At 40.0% G+C, this 23,868-nt stretch overlaps 1 protein-coding gene across 1 annotated transcript in view; it reads right to left on the bottom strand.

Annotated features, from left to right (window-relative positions):
* DCBLD1 (discoidin, CUB and LCCL domain containing 1) overlaps nt 1-23,868 on the bottom strand; it is a 79,260-nt gene that overhangs the window by 40,477 nt on the left and 14,915 nt on the right. The window contains exon 2 of the mRNA XM_056125218.1: nt 16,842-17,054. Coding sequence (XP_055981193.1) covers nt 16,842-17,054 — 213 coding nt within the window. The remainder of the gene's footprint in view (nt 1-16,841; nt 17,055-23,868) is intronic.

Raw genomic sequence — 23,868 nt, 5'->3', positions numbered from 1 at the left:
TGTGCTATATTGGGCAACAGGTATGATTTCCTAGACCAAACACAGAGAAATATAGTAAGACTGGCTACACCCTACTAAAGTGATGAAAGGGATACAAGTATTTTGGAAGAAGTTCAGAGAGAGAAAATGTAAACACACATTCCTTTAATCACCCTACTTCACAGACACCAATCGTTCTCACATTCTTTTAGATGTGCTGCAAAAATCAAATCAAACCTGTCAGAAACTAGGATATTCCCTCTCTTTATCAATATCATTATTAAATGTTACTTGGATGGGTGCATTTTGTCACAGACAGAATAATAACAAGGATAAGTTACAGTTCAAAGTAGGGGAATGGAAGTTGAGTAATACTTGCTTCACTATTTGCCTGGGGCAAACCATCCAAATTATTGCTTGTCTGAAGGTCTGAGAGATAAAGATTCCTTTTTCACAGACTGGAAGTGAATAACTGCATTCCTGTCTTAAAAGCAAGAGATGAAAATAGAAATAGTGACTGGCAGTACAAGGGGAAAATAATGAATGAGAAACCACTGAAAGATCCACTAAGTCAATCCTAAAATATGTTCTCAGTTTTTCAGCCAAATACCCATGAGGGTATTTTTTTTTCGGAGATATGGGGGGTGCAGGGAGGCACATCTAGAAATGCTTAGGGGTGATTCCTAGGTCTGCAGTCAGGAATTACTTCTGGCAATGCTGGTAGACCATATGGGATGCTGAGAATCAAATTCTAGTAGTCTGTTTCTCTTATAAAAGTCTTTCTCTCCCCCAGGCCTGCCCAAATGATGTATTTTACTGTTAGCACTCTTCATCTGACTTGCAAATGGTCTATCTCCATATTTATACATTCACCAGAGGATCACTGGAAATGTGAGGTTGGTGGTTTCTAATTTTGACCATATGCTCTGTGATGGAGGATACTGGTAAACCCACTTCTACTGAAACAGAACCTCAACCCTGCTTCAATTCATAGTGAGTCAGAACCTTAACCCTGCCTGAGTGGTTCTTAAAAAATAAAGCTGACCTAAATGCAGGATTCCTAGTTCTCTATGGAAGTTGACATCACAGCTACAGTACTATGTGTTTCACAGCAGTTGCACTGACTTCTAACTTTCTTCCTCCCCTACCCTCTAATCTTGTCTGTGAGGTAAGTTCCTGCTTACTTGGCAATCACAAATTCCCATCAGACTGGGCATGGCTTGATGGGCTCATCAAGCAAGCAGCAAAGTCAGGAAAAACAAAATACCTCTACCTTTAGTTGAATGAAATGTGTAGCCTGGATTATAGAAAGAGTTACCAGTGATCCCAGCACAGCCAGAGTAATCCCTGAGCATTGCTGGGTGTGACCCCAAAACAACAACAACAAAGGAACAAAAGGCTAGGAGCTGCCTTCTCCAGGCAAGAGCATGATGGTAGGTGGTTCTTCTCAACACATCTATCTGAAACTACAGTTGAATGAGCAGCGGACAGAACTTTATCTTTCCATGCATGGAGAGATGAAAACCATCTTAGGAGGAATGGTGAACTGTCTGCCAAGATTCAAGCCCAGAAGTCCCCTAGATCCTCTGAGAAGCCAACAATCTACATTTTCCCTGAATGGTGTGTCTAACTCAGACTCTACATATTATAGGCTGTACTAATTTGGTTAACAAATGCTCCAAGTCATTTCAGATTGGCATACATGTTTTGGTTTTGGGCTACAACTGGCAATGCTCAAAGTGTACTCCTGGCTCTGCATTCAGGAATTACTCCTGGAGATGTTGGGGGACCATATGGGATGCTGAGGTTCGAACCCAAGTCAGCCACATGCAAGGCCCAATCCACTGTTCTATTGCTCTGGTCCAAGGATATACACTTTTTTTTTTTAATCTGGAAACTGATGAAGCTAAGTTAATTGCTCCATCTATCAAAGAGTCGTGTTTAAAACATGGTATTCCTGCTATTTACAAACAATCTTTCATCATCTAGAACCATGTTCATAGTAGTGAAAAATACAGAGCCAAATAAAAACCTTACTCATAAATCGAACATAACAGAAACCTCCTTAAGGTCTTTTTTAAACCTCTGAATGTTTACTTTTTTATGACTGAGAAGAGCGTGCTGAGTGGTATTTCCAAATGGGATGGTGGTTCAACACAAGGCATCAAGGATGCAGTGCTGCTGAGACCCCGCATTGCCAGAGATCATCTACATCTCGTGGGCCACGACACCCTCTGGAGGTCACTCAGGTCACACCTGATAGTGTCTGGGTTTTGATTGTTGGGGGGAATCTAGGGATGCTTCTGGTGGTGCTCAGGAGCATTATGGTGCTGTGAGTCAAACCAAGGTCATCTACAAGCAAAGCAGGGACCTTAACCCTCAGACTATCTCTCCAAGCACCTCAGCACCCTCTTAACCACTGCAGAGTGTTACTAGCATGGCTCAGATCTGTGGTGAGAGGCATGTTGAGAAAATAGTTTCCAAACAGGCCATGCCAAAGCTGTGTCTTTTTCCCGTTTATTTTTTCAGTGCAATCAAATGGCAAGCTTTGTCCTTATTTGCTAATTGGACTAGGAACACTGTATACAAGGGCAGAATTTTCAAGGCCATTTTCTTTGAAAAGAGGGGAAATTAACATAAAAAAGGAATATTCCTGGACTGTGACATTAAAACCATAGTCACGTAAGAATGTAAGTGGTATCCCTGGAGAGTTGTGGTCTCTGGTTTCCAGACAAAAATCAGTGACAGATGATAAATGAACCAGGCCAATTTCTAAACAAAGGTGCAGGGCTTGGGGCTATGGGACTTGGGTTAAGGAAGTGTCTTAACATTGTAGCTCACAAACCACCTAGGTTATTACTTCGCTTCTCACAAAACATGATAATTATTGAAACCAAATCACAGTGCACGGCCCTAGTATTTGGGGGTAAGCAGGAAAAGGAGTCTTTTACTCTTTGAAGCTTTTTCTCTTTGATGCTTATAGTTTGGTAAATAAAATATCCAAAGTGAAACCCTCTGGCTGATACCTTTGTGAGTTTTTGATTCTTTATGAATTTTAGTTGGCACAAAAGACCAAAGAAATCAACAAAATGTAGTCATTCTCAAGTTTTTTGCAACCAAGCAGTCCCAATCACAGAAAAGAAAAAGACTTCTAGGCTATTTGCTTTTCAAAACAATTTCATGAGTTGGAAATTTCTTCAAAGACATCTTGATCATTCTAAATAGGGGGCCACATCCCACAGTGCTCCAGGTCCACTCCTGGTGTGATACTGTGCTCTGTGTGGTGTGGAGTGTGTGTGTGTGTGTGTGTGTGTGTATGTGTGTGTGTGTGTGTGTGTGTGTGTGTGTGTTCTGATGTTGCTCAGAATATATGGTGCTAAGAATCAAACTGGGTCTCCCTCATGCAAAGCATATGCTGTTTGGTCCCTTAAAACTTTTGTTTTATCTTTAAAAGCCATTAAGAATTTTGCATTCTCCACAGTATGTCTGTGAGAAATAAAACAATTAAGTCTACCAATCTTTTTTTTTCTATCTGGAATTTTAAATAAGTCAATAAACAATGTTTAATGATTAGATCTTATTGTATGTCAGGTATGTATCATTTTAACATATTATCACAGAAATTGTGGTATAATGTGAGCCAACACATTTTGTATTATTTCCTACTTTTCTCATTTCTCTTGTTCCTAGCATAATATAAATAATAACAGTTGGCTTCACAACCCTGTACTTCTAAGCCACTGACAATGGTTATAAAAATATTGGGGGTGGAGGTGGAAATACAGGAAATGTAAGAGAACAATTCTCCTGCTTCCTGGCTTTCCAACAGTGCAAGTCATTTAGCAGAACACAACTGAACTGATTACAAAAGGCGCCTGTCATAAATTGGTTTCTACCAGTGACCATGATACCGCCTTAATCTTGAGTATGAAGCCTTTTATAAAACCTTAACCTTACACTAGTGTGCACACAGCTGCATGTGATTTCTCCAAACATCATTTTATTTTCAGATACTCCCATGGGAAGGTTTGGAGATGTTTCCATTTCTTCCCCAAAATGACAAATAAGGACACAATTTATGTTTCATACACAAACCACAGCATCAGTTTGGCTTTTGTCATATAGAATTAGGATGAATGTGGTGCCCTCTGGAGTCAAATGCCCACACTTGAATACCAGATTTAGTTAAATGACTGAGTGTCAGTTTCTCTAAGTGCAGATGTTAATAAGACATTCTCTTACAGAGTTATCGTAAAGGTCAAACGAGTGAGAATAGCATAGAGATGACTATTCAAGGCCTGGCACCTTCTGTACTAGTTCATGTTTTTTTCCCCCTACATAAAACTTTTGTAAATCAAATCTTTGTATTCTTTAAAGACATGAGATTATATCTAGAGAAAAAAATCTTTTTTTTTCTTTTTGGGTCACACCTGGCGATGCACAGGGGTTACTCCTGGCTCTACACTCAGGAATTACCCTGGCGGTGCTCAGGGGACCATATGGGATGCTGGGAATTGAACCCAGCTCGGCTGTGTGCAAGGCAAACGCCCTACCCACTGTGCTATCGCTCCAGCCCCTAGAGAAAAAATCTTACTGTGAACCTTTTTACTGCATGAACAACAGTACACCACTTATGTAAAAATCCAGTTTCTTAAACAATGCTTTCCCAAAATTACATGATGCGGTCAAATTCTTTAAATATTGATTCAATTCAATGGGCTGGAGTGATAGCACAGAGGTAGGGCGTTTGCCTTGCGCGCAGCCAACCCGGCCAATCTGGGTTAGACTCCTCTGCCCCTCTTGGAGAGCACGGCAAGCTACTGAGAGTATCCCGCCCGCACGGCAAAGCCTGGCAAGCTACCCATGACATATTCAATATGACAAACACAGTAACAAGTCTCAAAATGGAGACATTACTGGGTCTGCTTGAGCAAATCGATGAACAATGGGAGGACAGATCAGGATAATTGATTCAATAATAAATCTGTAATTGCTAGGCTGTGTGCTAAGCAATGGGAGACACTAGCAAGATGAATAAAATGCAAGGACCCCATACCTGGTAAAGAAGCTAAAATACTCAACCTGAGGTTCATTCTCAACTACAGATTTAGGAAAAAACTATGAGACCAAAAAGGAAGTAACAAAAGTTGCTGGACATCAGGGAAGGTTCTACTTTACGCAACACTGGACTTGGCTGGCTTTTACGCTATGTGCACATGTGCGCATATGTGCGTGTGTGTGAGTGTGTAAGAGATAGAGAGCGTCTGTATGTGTGGGAGTATGTATAAATGAGAGTGTGAACATGAGTGTTGTGAGGTGTGTATATATATGTGTGCGTGTTTGTGAGTTATGTGAGAGTGTGAGAGTATGCATAGGGGAACATGTGGTGTGTATAAAATGAAAGGTAGAAAAAGCAAGTGAAAGGAGAAAGATTCACACATGGAAGAAACAGCATCAACAAATGTGCTGGGAAATTAAAGTGTATGGTGAGTTTAGGAAAAGACATGAAAATAAAAAAACTAGAAATGTGGTACGGAAAGCTAACCTTAAATGCCTTACTAAGTTTCTGCAAAATAATTTTTCCCACAAAATAATTGTTGAAAAAAGAAAGTTATATTTTATAAGATAACCTCATTTAGTCAGAATGGAGATGGGCAAAAGATGGCAATATCAGGAGACCTTTCCATAAGAAACAGAAGCAAAGATGTAGATTAGCAGTGAAGGCAGTAAAAATGAATACAAAAGAAAACTGAATATACCCTAGGCTTAGAAAATGTTTTCTGCTCATCTCAAGAGGTTCTGTAGAGAAAATCTGCACCTAAAGCTGCTTCTAACAAAGCCAAATGAATGATCTGAGCAAACTTAGGTCCCAAGAATGTACCAGGACGTAGAGAGGGTGTGTTGATGCAGTTCAGCCTCCACTTGGTGGAAGGAGAGAGCTCAGAGTATTGAGAAGGAACCAATGTGTTCTCTGCCCTTACATAAAAACTTTTTCAAACAAATATGGTGATGGGGTACTGAGGCAGAATGAGAAAGGAGGAAAAGGGAGGATGATCCTAGTTAACATTTACAGAACACTTCTTTTGAGCCTATTTCTTATTTCTTTTACAGAAACTTAGAGCATAACCAGCACTTGTTATCTGAGTGTATTTTAATGAGAAATAAACTGTAGGAATTATTCTGTACACCTGCAACTGAGATTTTCTTACATACCAGGCATTGTTATCTTAAGCTGTGTGTGTAGGTGTGAGTATCTGCATGCCTCAATCACTCATAAGTGGCACACTCTAATATTTTAGACTCTTTTTTTTTTTCTTAGGTTTCTGAGCTATACTCAGGGTGATGATCAGGGCTTACTCCTGGCTCTGCACTCAAGGATCAAAGGGAAACAGGAATTGAACCTGGGTTGGCCACATGCAAGGCACGCCCCCTACCTGCTGTACTACTGCTCTGGCTCCTATTAGGCCCTTTTTTAAGATAAGAAATTAGAAATACAGAAAGATTGACTAATTGGTTCATGGTCAAGCAACCAAAAATATAAAGCAGGTCAGGAATTAGAAGTGAGGGAGGCTCATTATAGAATCTGCATTCCTTGTGCTTGTTTTTGGATCACACCTGTGTGCTCAGAGGTTGCTCCCAGCAGTGCTCAGAGAGAGATGCAGCACAATGATGAAACCCACACTAACTCACCCCACCAAGTGCTCTTTCCATTCTTAAGCACCAGTGAAAAATCCAGGCAAAAACAAAACTGCTATCAGTTGATCACTGCTGATGGTCAGCCTGGTTTTGTTGATCCATGGTGGCTCCAGAGGAGGTTGAGGAGATGCCATTACAACAAGTCCCTTGAAAACCTGAAGAGCCAGTACTTGATTCTCACCAGGAGTCTTTTGGCTGATCTTCAAAGGGTCTAAGAATGACCCTAAACTCTCCAAAATAGTTTAGGGAAAGACCACATTTCAGGGCAAATGTGTGACCCAGTCAGTCTTCTTGAAACATCAGGAAAAATACATGAAAGTTCCTCTAGGGTTGCCAAGAGCACTGGTTTCAGAAATAAACTTCAGAGCAAATTAAAATCTTCTGCTACTTTCTGGTCAATAAAAGTCGAAGTGAAAATCAATCAGGGGGAAAGTGAAGATGACAGGTCACTAAAGAATGTTCAGCTGAAAATAATGGTCTTCATTGTAAATTCATAGACCTCCCCCTCAGATGACAAGACAGTACAAGGTTTCATATTGTGAATGCAGCTATATTAGATGCACAATGTCCAAATGAGCATCTACTTTCTAAAACATCAGATATTTTATATAATTACATTCTTATTATTTTATATCATGATTATAAAAGTGATGAAAATGATAAGTACTAAAGCAATTATCTGTAGTGAAGTATAACATTTTGCATTTTAGGATATATTAAGTAGACTCCTTGTTTGAAATGGCAAACTTCTGGCTTAGAAATGGATTTGTTCAACCCTAAAATAACACTGGGTACCTTAGTCAATTTTCTAATTTATGTGAACCCAAATATAAGATGAACTACTTTTCCAAAATTTAAAAAACAAGGTGTCATTGTATATTTGGGCTCTATCTATTGGGAGGAGATATCTGAACAGCACACATCTAACAAGGGGTTAACACCCAAAATATACAAATATACTACTTAGCAACAAACAAATTTTTTTTTTTTTAATTTTTATTAGTGAAACACCATGAGGTACAGTTGCAGACTTACAAATTTCTGTGCTTGGGTTTCAGTTGTACAATGATAAAGTACCCATCCCTCCACCAGTGCCCATTCTCCACCACCGCTAATCCCAGTATCCCTCCCACCCCCCCAACCCCCATCCCACCCTGCCTCTGTGGCAGGGCATTCCCTTTTGTTCTCTCTCTCCTTTTGGGTGCCTGGTTTGCAAAAGAGGAATTGAGTGGCAATCATGTTCTGTCTATAGTCTACTTTCAGCATGCATCTCCCATCCTGGGTGGATCTTTCCAACACCCTTTATTTGGTGCTCCCTGCTCTATCTGAGCTTCCTTTACCCCGAGCATATGTGGCTGGCCTCCAAGCCATGGAGCAAACCTCCTGGTACTTATCTCGGCTATTCTTGGGTGTTAGTCTCCTATTTTGTTACTTTATATTCCCCAGATGAATGCAATCTTTCTATGTCTGTCCCTTCTTTCTGACTCATTTCGCTTAGCATGATACTTTCCATGTAGTATCACTTGTATGTAAATTTCATGACTTCATCTTTTCTCACAGCTACATAGTACTCCATTGTGTAAATGTACCAGAGTTTCTTTAACCAGTCCTCTGTTCTCAGGCACTCAGGTTTTTTCCAGAGTCTAGCTATTGTGAACAGCACTACAATGAACAAACAAGTGTAGATGTCACTTCGACTATACTTTTTTGCCTCTCTGGGATATATTCCCAGGAGTGGTATTGCTGGGTCATGTAGCCTGCCCACAGGGCAGAGTCTGGCAAACTCCCCGTGGCCTACCAAATATGCCAAATACCAGTAACAATGATGGGTCTCATTCTCCTAAAGAGCCGTGAATATAATCTCAGGGCTAGGATGAAAGAGACGTTACTGGGGCCTACTCGAGGCAATCGACGATTAACAGGATGATGAAATGAAATGAAATGGTCTGAAAAGACTGTTGACACTATTTCTATCTTCCTGATTCTATTGAGGTATGTTTTGTGTCCTAGCACATGGTCTATTTTGGAAAACATTCCATGCGCACTGGAGAAGAATGTGTATTCTTTCTTTTTTGGGGTGTAAAGCCCTGTGTAGGTCTATAAGCCCTTTCTCTTGTATTTCTTCTTTCAAAGCCAATGAACAAAGAAATGCTTTTAATGTGTGAAATATCTGAATAGATTCTTCTCCAAAGAACACATAAAGATGACCCAAAGACAGATGAACATTACTTATTATTGGGGAGCATGCAAGTCAAAATCCACCTGAAGTAGCGCTCAGACCAGTGAGAATGGTTATGTCAAAATAACTAGAACCAACAAGTGTTGGGAGAATGTAGAAGAAAAGGAACATAGGTACACTATTGATGAAAGTATAAACTGAGGCAACTTCTATGAAAAGTAAGTGGAATATAGAGTCCTAAATGAAGTAAGAATTTCACATAATTCAATACTAAATGGGCTGGAGCGATAGCATAGCGGTAGGGCGTTTGCCTTGCACGCAGCCAACATGGTCGACCTGAGTTCGATTCCTCTGCCCCTCTCGGAGAGCCCCGCAAGCTACCAAGAGTATCTGGCCCGCACGGCAGAGCCTGGCAAGTTACCCGTGATGTATTCGATATGCCAAACACAGTAACAACAAAGTCTCTAATGGAGACATTACTAGGCCCGCTCGAACAAATCGATGAACAACGGGAGGACAGTGACAGTGACAGTGACAATACTAAATAACACTTAGGCATTTATCTATTCAAAGGTTGGGAAGGTTACTTGAGGTCAGAGGCACACACCTTACATGCCTATATACAACCAAGTCAGATACCAGCTCTGCACTGCCACCCTCCCCACCCTGAATTGCCAGGTGTAGCCCTAAAGGCCCTAGGAACACTGGCATTGCTGGGTCCTATGCATTGGGCACGTGATAGCTGAGCATTACCAGAAGTGGTTCCTGTGCACCCTGACCACTGTTTGAGTGGTCACACAGTTCAAAAGAACTTTTGCACTTTTAATTCTCACTGTAGCTCTATTCCCAATATAAAAGCATCGTAAATTTTCATCAATAATGACTGGATAAAGAAGCTAAGGCATACATACACAGTAGAATACTATTCTGCTATTTAAAAAGATGAATGCCTCTTAGAATAAATTGATGAATCTTGAGTTAATTATGCTACTGTCACTGTTACTGTCCTCCTGTTGTCATCGATTTGCTGAGCAGGCCCAGTAATGTCTCCATCGATATGCCAAACACACTTGTTACTGTTTAATACTATCAAATACATCACAGGTAGCTTGCCAGGCTTTGCCATGAGTGTGAGATACTCTTGGAAGCTTGCTGGACTCTCCAAGAGGGGCAGAGGAATCGAACCTGGGTCGGCCAGGTCAGCTGTGTGCAAGGCAAACACCCTACCCACCGTGCTATCGCTAGTTAAATCAATCAGTGAGACATTATTGAATTAATAATTAACTTATATGTAGAGTATAAATTAATAAAGCAAATGAGCTAGTAAGAAAAACAAAACTAACTCAGTGAAAACTCTGGTTGAGAAGGCTGGAGAGATAGTACAGTAAGTATGATGTTTGCCTTGTAGTGGCTGATATAGTTCAATCCCTGGCACTTCATATGTCCCCTAAGCATTGCGAGATATGGTTCAAAAACAAAAAAACAAGCAAACAAAACCAAAACATTTCTTCTGGCTACCAGAAGGTAAAGGAAGAGAGAATGGAAGGTGTGATGCTAGTGGTGGGATGGTACTAAACTTTGGTGGCAGGAATGTGAACATTTACACACATATAGAGGTAAGCAGCTAAAACCCTAAAATTTCATATTGATATGAATTCCAAAATTCATACCAATGAATGATAAGTCAATGAAAAAATTAAAAAACAAAAACTAACATAAAGGAGGACACATAATTAAAACAAGTCCTCCCACCATACAGTGCACTTTGTACATTGACATCTTGAACAATAAAGAAGCACCTGGAGAACATACTTAAAATAACCTTAATGAGTTTACTTCTGAACATAAAAAGAGTTTGTTTACCTGACAAAAACACTGAAAAGGGAAGGAAGCAAGAAAACATTTTTTGCCGGGGGAGAGGCACACCGGGCAATGCTCAGGGGTAACTTCAGGCTCTGCACTCAAGAATTATGCCTGGCAGTGCTTGAGAGACCATATAGGATGTCAGGGATCAAACCCAGGTTGCTTGCATGCAAGCACGCTACTCGTTGTTCTATCACCTCAGCCTGAAGCAAAGAAAACTTAACACTGAGTTAGTTCTTATTCCAGAGTGGATGTGGGGGATTTGAGGGGGACATAGATGACTTCACAGTCATCTATTTTCTAATGTTGGAAATTTCTGCAAACAAACCTTTTCAAAGATAGCTTTTAAAAAGCGATGGTGCTATGCTTGCCAAGGATGCATAACCTGAATTTAAGTATAAAAATACATTAAACCAACCTAAATCATCTTCCAAAATAACTGCTTAATATACCTCAAAACTGTACAAGAAAGGCTGAGAAATATCCTCATTAAAGGAAAGGGAGGAGTCATGACAACAGCTTCATGATTCTGGACAAGATCCTAGACTAGAAGAGGGACATCACTGTTTTTTGGAATGGGTACCTCAGTTTCTTTGATCTCTTAAATACTCAGCATTCCTTAACTTACAATAAAAATAATCTCCTACTAAGTAAGCTATGATGTTTCTCTAGTTTGGAGTAGTTTTTGTTTTTGTTTTTTTCTGTTTTGGGCCTGGCTATTCCTCGCCAGGGCCCCTTGGAGGGAAGCGGGTTGAGCTTTCCTCCCTGCCCTGACCAGGGCCCCGGCAGCCGAAGACCTCCAGGACCAGCCACCACCATGCTGAGACCACTCTCCGCACACCTGAAGGTACCGGCAGAGGGACAAAGCCATGTGGGTTCCGGGGCCAAGATCTCCAAGCCTACTCGGATTGGAGTTGAGCATCCTCCACCCAGATCCTCCAAATTCCAGTAGGCGGGGGTCACACCCACCAACTGGCCCCCTGGCGCCGCGTAATCCCATCAGCGGCCAAGACTCAGAGACTATAAAAACCAGCTCCCGGAACCACGCGGCCGCATTTGTGGCCGCGCGACATCTTATTATGACATCTCATTCCTACTTTGACAAACTGGCAGGTTACCAAATGTAGCCTGCCCACACGGCAGAGTCTGGCAAACTCCCTGTGGCATACCCAATATGCGAAATATCAGTAACAATGATGGGTCTCATTCTCCTAAAGAGCCTTGAATATAATCTCAGGGCTAGGATGAAGGAGACGTTACTGGGGCCTGCTCGAGGCAATCGACGAATAACAGGATGATCTGTGATCTGTGATCTGTGTTTTGGGCCAGGATATCAGCATACATGATCCAAAAGTCTGCATAGATCACCCAATTTTTTATATTTAAAAATAAAACTGGCATAAAGATATCTCTCAAAAGTATTTTATTATTTATAAATCTCATTTTAGTTTACAGGGCATTCTGAAATGAGTCAGTGTCTTAATTCAAGATACTTGATACACAAGTATATCCAGTTGATGCTTGAGCCTGAAATATTAACTATTATAATAGTATACAAAGAACAGAAGAAAAATCTCACTTTGTATCAGGGTTTTTAATATCAATGAGCCTAAAAAACATTCTCCTGGTTACTATGAAAGCCAAGAATGAGTAGTGCTTATTGGTAGTGCATTTTGTGAACACGAATGTGGATTATAAGCAGGCAAAATATATGTACTAAATACTAAAACAAAGTTGGCCTGGGAGACTCATTAAAAGTGAACTGCATAATGACTGAAACTATGCAACCTCAGCATATTCACAGCAACAGATGCAATCACATTCCAAGTATGTCCACTTTTGGCAGAACTGGCAAACGCTAATGCCAGAGACCATTATTCTTTCTCCAAACATTAACTCTGTGTTTAAAACTGTGTTAATGTAATCTTAAAGCCTCTTGGCAATGGGCTTTAGTCATTAGGTGGCTAATGAAAAAAAAAAAAAGAAACAAAAACATCAGGATAAACTGAAACAAGACAGCACTTTCAATGATACATGATGCATGTAATCATTAGCATAACCAAAGATGGAAACAGGTATTTCAGGTGTTCTAGAACATAGCTTTCCTGCTGCTGCATTTCAGGAGGCACTCACTTCCTCAGGTATATTGCTGACGCTGGACTTCCCCTGAACCTTTCTCTCCTCCTCCCACCCGCACACAACCCCTCCCCCCACTGCCTTGCTGGCTCCCCAGACTACTTTTCAAGAACATGCAACAGCTCAACAGCTCAGCCCAACAGTCACACCTGTTTCCAGAGCTTGGCCACAGAACACATTTGATTCTTTTTCTTTTATTTATTTTTTTAAAATTTATTTCATACATTTTTTTGTTTTTTAATTTTATTGAATCACTGTGAGACAGTTACAAGCTTTCATATTTGGGTTATAATTACACAATGATCAAACACCCATCCCTCCACCAGTGCACATTCCCCACCACCAATATCCCCGGTATAACCCCCCTTTCCCACACGCCCCCTGCCTCCATGGCAGACAATATTCTCCATAGTCTCTCTCTACTTTTGGGCATTAACACATTTGATTCTTTCTATGCAAACATCGACCCTCTCTGGGAAGTGCAAACTGACTTAAAATATAAGTCTAGTTTAGTGTTCTTGGTCAAAGGAACTCTAGGGATTTTGTTGCTGTTATGAAACCTGTCTATTTTTAAAAATGAAAAGTAGAAAGAAGACACAATAATAGTTGAACCTTCTAAAGACCTATTTTAAAATCAGAGAGTATAGCAGGAAAGGTGCTTGCCTTTCACACAGGTTACCCCAGTTCAATACCAGGGTTCATTCTCGTATAATGGACCTTCGAGGAATGATACCTGAGCAGAGCAGGAGTAAGCCCTGAGCACTGCCAGGCTTGGCCCTCCTGCCAAATAAATAAATAAAAGATCCACTTCAGCATTTTATCATAGTTCTGTTTGTTTCCTACTGTTAAAATATTACTACTGTGTATTTATGCTTTCTATAACCACATTTCATAAGCAACTTTCCAAGTGAATAGTCTTTTAAGCAAATAGCCATTTACTATTCCACATAGTTATAGCATATTTTAATTAGCAATTTCCTTGTCATTGAACTTGTAGAATCACCTTTTGAAACAAGAATTTATTTACTGAGAACTAAACAAAAGTCACTGGCTTAAATGTTACAATATCTGAATAAGTGACTTCTAAAGAAATTTACTTAGAAAACTGAAAGATTCAGGGGCTGGAGCAATAGCACAGCAGGTAGGGCGTTTGCCTTGCATGCAGCCAACATGGCCGACACAGGTTCGATTCCCAGCACCCCATATGGTCACCTGAGCACCGCCAGGAGCAATTCCTGAGTGCATGAACCAGGAGTAACCCCTGAGCATTGCTTGGTGTGACCCAAAAAGCAAAAAAAAAAAAAAAAAAAAAAAAAAAAGAAAACTGAAAGATTCCAATTTCCTTTTTGCATAATTTTTCTTTTTTTGGTTTGGTTATTGGGCCACAGAATTACGACTGGCTCTGAGCTCAGAGATCACTCCTGGTGAAGATCAGGGGGCCATATAGGATACCAGGGATTGAACCCAGCTCAGCAAGTACCGTGCCTGCTGTACTATCTTCTGAGCCCCTTACAAAGTTTTTCTAAAAGTATCATTTTGTTTATCTTTGCTTGCAGGATGTGGCTTAGCATGACCACAAAAGAAAGAAATTTTGAGAATCATTAAACATTCTAGCTAAAGAACATCTCCAACCAGAAATATAAACCATACCCATTTTCTGATAAAATTGCTGCATGATGTAATGTTGAGTAGGCCCACCTGGGCACGGTGATGATTCACTGTGGTATGATGTGGGTGAAAGGCTGGAAGAGAAAAGACATCTGGAGACAGACATCTTTTAGAGTCAGGAAGACATAAATCTCCTCTTGGTACAAAACTTAGCTTTTTATCTTCAACATGTTACTTAAGTTACGTTGTATTTGCTTCATCATTTGTAAATAGAGTTAATGATCTTCATTATGCAGGATGAAAAATCTACATAAAAATCTATATAAGAGCCAAGTATATTTAATATACAGTAGGACTCAATATGTTTATTTCTATAAAGAGCATGCGTTTTGTTTTTAAAGGACTAACAAACTTTCTATGTTAATATTTAAAGAGAAAAAGTAATTTAATAGGATTTATTGCTATAAGTGAATTGTAGTTCATTACTATTTCCTAATGAAAAATCTCAATTTTAGAAAGTAAAGACTCCAGAATTTCCAAGGTCAACTACCATCACCATGTAACCCAACTCCTAGTATATAGTTAAGTCAATGCTTTTCTTACTTTCTGAACATTCATGAAAATGTATCAAAGATAATAAAGAGTAAACTCCTAGGCTGGAAAAGCCATGACCAGTTCATTATTTCCACCTTGTCTTCCCATTTGAGAGAGCCTGGAAGCAACAGAGGACTCAACCTGTGCACTGCAGTTAGAATGAATGGTTCAGGTTCTGGGAAAATAGATATTTCCTCCACAGATGGGTATGGCTAAGCCGGCTCCAGCCCTACACTTTATCTCAGACTCTGCACTGCAGTCTGGCCTCTCAGTGAATTGCCCCCAGTAAATTGGAACAAAATTACCTGACTAATGAGGGATTCCCTGCAGAGGACCTCCCTAAATTAATACACAATTACCAGCAGTTAACCAACAGTAAGTGTTCCCAGGGAGCCTAAAGTGTCCCTGGGGTTCTTATTTTTCCCAAATAAATTTAAACGTTGCAGACAATTATATGAAATCAACCACCCTTATCCTGTCAGTGTAATTCAGCTGTCATTAAGTAGGCATAATATTCCCTGGGAAAACACTCAGGTTTCTTGTTTGGTTTGGTTTTTTCTCTAAGAGCATTAGAAGAATCTCAGAGCTTCCTCTGGGCATCCCTGTTGGGAGGAAGCACCTGAAGTGAGGAAAGCCTTTCTCTTCTGGTGCAAAGGTAAAGACTGCCAGGATCTGTGTGTGTGTAATAAACTGCTTGTGCTACTGAAGCCAGACAGGATTTTTTTTTTCTTTTTGGTTCACACCCAGTGATACTCAAGGCTACTCCTGGTTCCGTGCTCAGAAATTACTCATGGTCGTGCTTGGGGGACCATATGGGATGCCGGAGATTGAACTTGGGTGGGCCCTGGGCAAGGCAACGCCCTACACACTATACTATCACTCCAGCCCTGCCAGACGGGATTTTATCCGAAGCATGTATCACATTTGGAGTCAATATGCACTGAGAACTTCAGAAATTACTACTCTTAAGAAGAAAAGCCAAGTTCCTTCCTTGGGCTTGGGATATAGGATCACTGTGATCCAAGGGTTAGGAATCAAGAATTTGACAAGCTAGCAGCATATCCCAAAAGAACAAACTTAATTTCTAAAGATGATTTTGGAAATTTCATAAAATGATTTCTTGCATATATTCCCTTATCCAGAAAACTCTCAATAGCAGTCATATACATGGGCCCATTCAATTCCTCACTTCATTTGGGTCTCTGTAAAAACATCCCCTTATTGGAGCAGCCTTCCAGACCATCCCATTGGAAATGGCACCAACATACTCATGTAAGTTACCTTAGGATGTCTTCTGTTTCTTATCCCTTATTTTTCTTTTTCACTACCTCTCACATTAGTTTCTCACATTGTTTATTTTCTGCCTCCCCCTTCACTTTCTCACACCAATGCACACTCCATAATAGGAGTAACTTTGCTTTATTTCAGGGCAGTAAGTCACCCAGTCTTTCCAAGTACTTGAATCACTGTTCAATAAATATTTGTCACATGAATGAATGAACTGTAGATGTTTTAGCCAAGTGCCATACATCTCCAATTGTCTTCCCAGTAAGACATAAACCCAGAAAAAGCTTCAGAGACTCACACAGGGCTAACACTAACATCTCCTTGGATGCTTCTGTTGTTAAGAAACTAGTGATTTATGTGAACTGCCCTGAAAGTTTAATATCAGCGAGTTTCTCTTCTAATCTTCCAATTTCTGTTGCTACTTAATATACCATTTGCCCTACTCCTCAAATCTCAAATAGTTTTCCTTGTTCACAAAAGCCTAAATCTTTTTTCTTACCATACTGATTGGAAGAGCTGGTGAAGAGAAGATAGTCAGAAGCACAGGTCTGAGATTCAATATCCAAATCTCCCAACTTCAGGATCAACCGCTTCCCCTTTGGTACTCTGATAGTCTTTTCACAAACAGTGTGATTGGGGTAAGTCCCTGGATAATTCTTAGATGTCATTGTGCCACTGTCCTGATAGGTCACTATGTGCCCACAGCCATCACCTGAGGGAAAAAAAAGATGAAATAAATAAGTGATATTAATACATTTATTTTTTTATTGAATCACTGTGAGATACAGAGTTATAAAGTTGTTCATGATTGGACTTCAGTCATACAATGTTTCAACATCATTCAACATCCATCCCTTCAGCTGTATACATTTCCCATCACCAATGTCCTCAGTTTCTGGGTCCCCTCTTTCATTTTAAGCACAGTGGTTTGCAATACCGTTACTGAACAGGTATCATGTATATCACACTATCTCCTTTCAGTACTCAGTTCTTGTTCAGAGTGTTTAGTGTCTGTCCTAACTGCATTCCCCTTAAACTTGTGGCTAGCTTCCAACCATGGACTCCTGGCCCTCGTTTCTATGTTTTTGGGTATCATTTTAATACTATGGTTTTTTTTCCACATTCCACAAATGATTGTGAGGAGTGAAATTAATTCTTATTGAGGATTAAGTCTAAATCATCTCTTAAATTATGCTTTTTACTTCAGTTTAAAGTGAAAATAGTTAAAAATTATGACTAAATGATTAAGCAACATCTGTTACTTCAGATGATTTTGTTTCAGATTTCCTAAATGTTGATCAAAATACTTTTTTTTTTCAATTTTTGTTAGTGAAACACCATGAGGTACAGTTGTAGATTTACAAATTTTTGTGCTTGGGTTTTGATTATACAATGATCCAATGCCCATCCCTCCACCAGTGCCCATTTTCCACCACCATGGATCCCAGTATCCCTCCCACACCCATCCCCCCATCCCACCCTGCCTCTGTGGCAGGGTATTCCTCCTTGTTCTCTCTCTCTCCTTTTGGGTGTTGCGGTCTGCAAAAGAGGCATTGACTGGCAATCATGTTCAGTCCACAGTCTACTTTCAACACGCATCTCCTCTCCTGGGAGGATCCTCCAAACACCCTTTACAAAATACTTCTTATACTGAATTGACAAACTTCACTAACACATATTTAATCATATTAGCTTTTTGTTCATCTATCTATATACCCATCCAGCACTTGCAGAGACAGTCCATAACTCTCACAGATTTGCCATTTGTATTTCTGGTTGTGGTTGTTTTGAGTTACCACAACCAGAAAGACAAATGGCAAATCTGTGAGAGTTATGAACTGTCTCTGCAAGTGCTGGATGGGTATATAGATAGATGAACAAAAAAGGGAATATAATTAAATATGTGTTAGTGAAGTTTGTCAATTCAATATAAGAAGTATTTTGATCACCATTCTACAAAGAAGTTATCCATGTCAAGAAAGGGGTTTGGCAGGGTGATACCATTTCACTGAAACTCTTCAGTGCCACCCTCGGGAACATCATGTGATGACTGGAATGGGAAGGAATGGGAGTGAAGATAGATGGTCGGCAACTACACTACCTCCGCTTTGCTGATGAGATCATTCTAATAACACCAAACATTAGCCAAGCAGCACAAATGCTGGCCGACTTCAACCGTGAGTGTGGAAAGATCGGACTACAGCTGAATCTCACGAAGACAATGTTTATGAGAAACAGTCTTGTTTCATTCACTCTCAATGGAACGAACATCTCTGAATGCAATAGTTATGTGTACCTAGGTCCAAAAGTCAACATGATGAATGACCCGGCACCTGAGTTGCGTAGGAGGAAGAGAGCGGCTTGGAACACCTTCAAGAGCGTTGAAGAAATAGCTAAGAGGACAAAGAACCTCCGGCTTCAGACACATCTCTTCGATTCCACTCGTCTTCCTACATTAACATATGCCTCAGAGACCTGTGCCCTACGCAAACAGGATGAGAACGCTATTCGGGTCTCCCAAAGAAGAATCGAAAGAGCTATGCTTGGAGTATCACGCTTCACTCAAATGAGAGATGGAGTTCTGACCTCCGTCGATGGTCAAGAATCAGGGACACTGTCTCGTTTGCCAAGGTGCCGAAAATCAGATAGGCTGGACACGTAATGAAATTTGGAGACGAAAGCTGGATTAGAGCCACCATGGACAGGATGTCAAAAGATCGCATGGCTGCCCACCTATGAGATGGTCAGACTTCTTTGTCAAGACCCTGAACGATCAGTTTGAGGCTCTTCGTGTTCCTAGATCAAGCAGAAACGCTATTGGGCTTCACTAGCACGTGACAGGGACGAATGGAGACATTACTGGCACCCACTCGAGCAAATTGATGAGTAACAGGATCAAGAGATCAAGGTCAAGTGATCAAGTGATTCAGGTTTACTCCTGGGTCTATCCCTAGGGATCACTCTCCTGGAGGGGTTTTGAAAACCATATGTGATGCTGGGGATCAAACTCAGGTTTACCAAGTGCAAGCACCTTGCCTGCTGTATTATATCTCAGGCCCCATTTTGATTTACCTATTAGCAAGTCACCCCAGAAAAGTCAATGTCAAATGAATCATTTGTAGTGGGAAAAAATATCACTTCAGAGATTTATATTGCTGGTCTAATGAGACAGTATATGCAAAAGGTAGAATCTGAGGCTTATGCTAAGAGGAATTTAAGAGCATGCTCTTCAACTGAGGACTAACAACCATTCAAAATTCATTTCTCAGTTAATGGCAGTCACAGATTTGATGGTTCCTGAGAGATTCACAACATATCATTAGAGAGCAATCAAGAATGCATAGCACTGAAAGCTTGTCACATAGCAGAGATGCTGCTATTGGAGACATAAGAAAGTAACAATGGCTATTTCACAGAACTCAGCACTGAATGGGAGACAGTCATGTCTAAAATCACTATGATGCTAGGTGCTATAAAGTGATTCAGGAGCTTAAGCTATGCCAGGAAGGCAAGAGTGATTCTATTTCAGTATTTCAGTGAATTATCAAACCCTTAGTAAAACAAGGAATCTCCTGAAGACATTTTTTCTTTTTTGCTTTTTGGGTCACACCCAGTGATGCACAGGGATTACTCCTGGCTTTGTACTCAGGAATTACATCTGGCAGTGCTCAAGGGACCATATGGGATACTGGGAATCGAACCCGAGTTGGCCACATGCAAGGCAAACACCCTCCCTGCTGTACTATCGCTCTAGCCCCCTCCTAAAGCCATTTCTAAATGGGGAAGTTCATCAACTGATCAACAAGTGGCTTCAATACATTCCTGTGACCATGTTAATAACACAAATTTAGGTGGACATTGGCTATTGTTTAGGACACAAAATGCCTGTGGTGAGAATGGCTTCAGCAAGCAAAGTTAGAATTTCTGGTGCCCACTGGGGCAGGAAGACTGAAATCCTCTGGTGAAGAAACTGGGAGTAAAAGGTTTTTACTAAAATAGGATTTCTATTTTAAAGTTCCATGGAGAAACTTGAACTTGAGATACTAGCAACCTAAAGTTCAAGGAAGCCTTCTTCCTCCTCCAGTCTCAATCCTAGCTAGCAGAGGATCCACCTGGGCTCTTTCATTTAGTTTACTTCCTTCCTTCCATGAGACTAGCAGCCAAAGGAGACCTTGTCTGCCTGTCTGTCTGTCTGTCTGTCTGTCTGTCTCTCTCTTTTTCTATATATCTCTCTGTCTCTGTCTGTCTCTGTCTCTCTGTCTCTGTCTCTCTCTCTCATACACACACACACACACACACACACACACACACACACAAACACACACAGTCAGTTGGGGGATGAGAACTCCAGAATCTATTCCATCTCAGCTCAAATGACAGAATTAGTAGAAGGACCTGGCTATTATCCAGTAACTCCCACAAGATTTCAGCCAGGAGGTTAGTCTGGGTGGAGGAGGAGAAGCAATGAGTTAGAGAATACCAGAGGGTAAATGTAGATTAGAAAACTGATATAAAATTATGAGACATAGAGATGTACACAGAAGATGTGGAATTTATATACTGGACAGCAGGGACCCAAAGATTCTTTCAAAAAAGGGAGACAGTGAAAGTAGTATCTCGATAAAGCTCAGGCATCTAGAATTCTGAGAGAACCTGAATCAAAAGGGAAATGTAAAGATTAGGAACAGAAAATCTGCAGAAAATTCACAAGTAATACACTGGGGTTAGAAAACGTAAAATAGAGGAAAGAACCAAAACTTAAAAAAAAAAAAAGGACAAAGATTTTTGAGTCCAGAAATAACTCAAACATTGAAGCTACTCTAGAAGAAAGGGAAGCCCATATTGCATGAAGGTGTAGGGCAAAGTTTAAGTCTGATTAAGTTTGAGGATCTATTTCTTGGTCTCTCTGGAAGCACAAACAAAATTGTTGAGAATCAAATGAAAACCATACTAGAGAGAATCAGTATGTAGAATCACACAGTACAACAATGTGATTTAAAATGTGAACTGCCTGCAAATAAAGACAATTACAAAGAAATACAATTGACGGATTCTCTTGAAAGTGTGAAGACATGAAAACCATCCACGAGGTATTCTTACAAGTCTAGCGGTCTGGTGGCTGTCCTCTACAAGGCACAGGGCCCTTTCTCCCCACCCGGTCTTTGTCATCCATTTCCACTACTTGCCTCACCTTTTTTAGGCACTCACTTGAGCACTCTGACACAGTAACCCAGGGGAACAAGTCTATAAATAATTGTGCACATAATACACATATAACTAACCCCCCCCCCCCGTTTTTTGCAGGGACACCTTTGGTGGTACCCTGGGATCACTCTGGCTCGGTACTCAGGGGCAATTCCTGGTAGTACTTCAGGACTACTCCTGGCTCTGTGCTTAGTGGTCACTCCTGATGGTGCTCAGAGGACCATAAGTGGCACGTGGATTTAACTGGGGTAAACTGCATGCAAGGCTTGGTCTTGTATTATCCCTCCAGCACCTGTATAACTAAACCCTCTTAAGCCACCAAGAAATCTGGTCAAACACTTGAATGCCTCTTTTCTCAATACTATGAAACGCTGCTTTAGTTGGATAGAAAAGAAAACCGCTTTTTGAGAAAACTCAGCTAAACAAGCAGCAAGTATATGTAAACCAACCTACACATGGTTACTGCTGTATTCTAAATTTTACTTAAGTGACATAACAAAGGAAAATCCCAAGATGTCATTTTTATTGAACCCTGAAATTATACTTTTTTCCAACTGCTTCTCATTCAGTGACAAAGGCAAAACATGAGAGAGTTTAAGTCTACAATACTCCCATCAGTACTTCATGTGGTAGATCTAGGTCCTCTTGGAAATGTTTTCCTTTTCCATTAACAGAAACTATGAGTCACTGTTCGGCACTAGAGTCTGAACTGCTGAGCCCTAATTTATTCAAATGCAGACTATCATCAAAGTTGAATTTCACTTTTAGATATGGCAGGAGACATATGTTTGCTATGGCTAGCAGTAATATGCTTACTTCATGGATATTATCGCTACATCAATAATATCACCCTGTTCTTCTACAGTTTTGATGATTTCACATAACTAGATTTAGTTACAATACTATAGTACCTACTTGAAATTTGTAAGAAGAGTAAGTATTAATTGTTCTCACCTTAGAAAATATATAGTAATTGTGTGAGGTAACGGAACTGTTAGATAATGGTGGTAATATCATAATTCATAAGTACCAAAGAAATGAACTGTAAACTTAAACTTTACACAAAATTGTATGTGAGTTATATTCCAATAAAGCAGGGAGGGGAAAATTGACTAAAAATATGCCAAAGGGGAAAAATTTTTAATCCATTTCTTAATTTTTTATACCACCTGGATTTTGTAATCCTGTATATTTAAATTCTTTAAAAATTAAATACTCAAAAAAGTTTACACGGACAAGATTTGCATGGAACAGCAGCCAATAAATGTTCTAAAATTTCATCTGTTCTAAAATTTCTCTATACAAACTTTGGTATTCAAGTCTCTTGTTTGTTGATTCGGAAGGAGATTCAAAATATGCACAGAAAAAAAAAATGTATATGGACTTTCCCTAAGCGTACTCAACTGATGGTAGATCTCAGACTACAAATTAACCAGGATTTAAAGAAATCCTGTATCATTTTTGAGTTTGTGACAGTTTTTTATCTTGTGAAAACTCCTAGACTGTTATCACACCTCCTTTCACACATTCTTGCATCAAAAAGACTTCCACTCTAACAAAATGAACTGACTCCCTGCTGGTCCAACCCAGAGGGACGATAAAATGGAAGAACCAGCATCTAAACTCACTCCTGCATCTCAATAAGATGATCAATAATGTGAACAAATAGTCTGGGGTACTGATAGGATAAAATGTGCTTTAATACACTACCAACCGTGAAGGACTTGCAAAAAGTAAAACATGAATCTCATCAAGTTTTAGGTTTACCTTCCAGACTGTAGAAAGTGCAGAGGGTACAGGTATATTTTCCTCATCTAAGTCAGCAGCCAAACCCAGGCTGTGACATTTTAGGCATGGTGGACTGGTTTCTTCAACAATTATTCTACAGAGGCATAAAAAATACTTTTTAATTTTAATTTCATTATTCTTTTTGTGGGTGAGTTTTGGGACCACAGTCAGCTGCTTATTAAAGAAGTCACTCCCAGCTTGGGGGGGAAATCTCAGACTCCAGCATGCAAATCATTCACTCCAGCCCTCTGAGCTATTGTTACAGTAAATGTGTTTATTAAAGATTAAAGAGAATTTAAAAGTCACAACAACCTAGTGAATCTTGTTGGATCCTGATTGGGAAAATCAACCAACTACAATCATTTAAGAAAGATAAACTGAAATATTAAATAATATCAGGAAGTATTATTTAATTTATTGGTTGTGATCATGAAATTAGGTTAAGAAAACGTCTGGGTTTTTTTTGAAGAAGGGGGATATCTACTGACATATATAGGGTTGAAATGACAAGAGAATAATCTGGGATTTGTTTT

This window comes from Sorex fumeus, unplaced genomic scaffold (assembly GCF_029834395.1).
Source record: "Sorex fumeus unplaced genomic scaffold, SorFum_2.1 ptg000054l, whole genome shotgun sequence".
NCBI lineage: Eukaryota > Metazoa > Chordata > Mammalia > Eulipotyphla > Soricidae > Sorex > Sorex fumeus.
The sequence above is the reverse complement of the archived record's forward strand: the minus strand, read 5'-3'. Positions and strand labels throughout refer to the sequence as shown.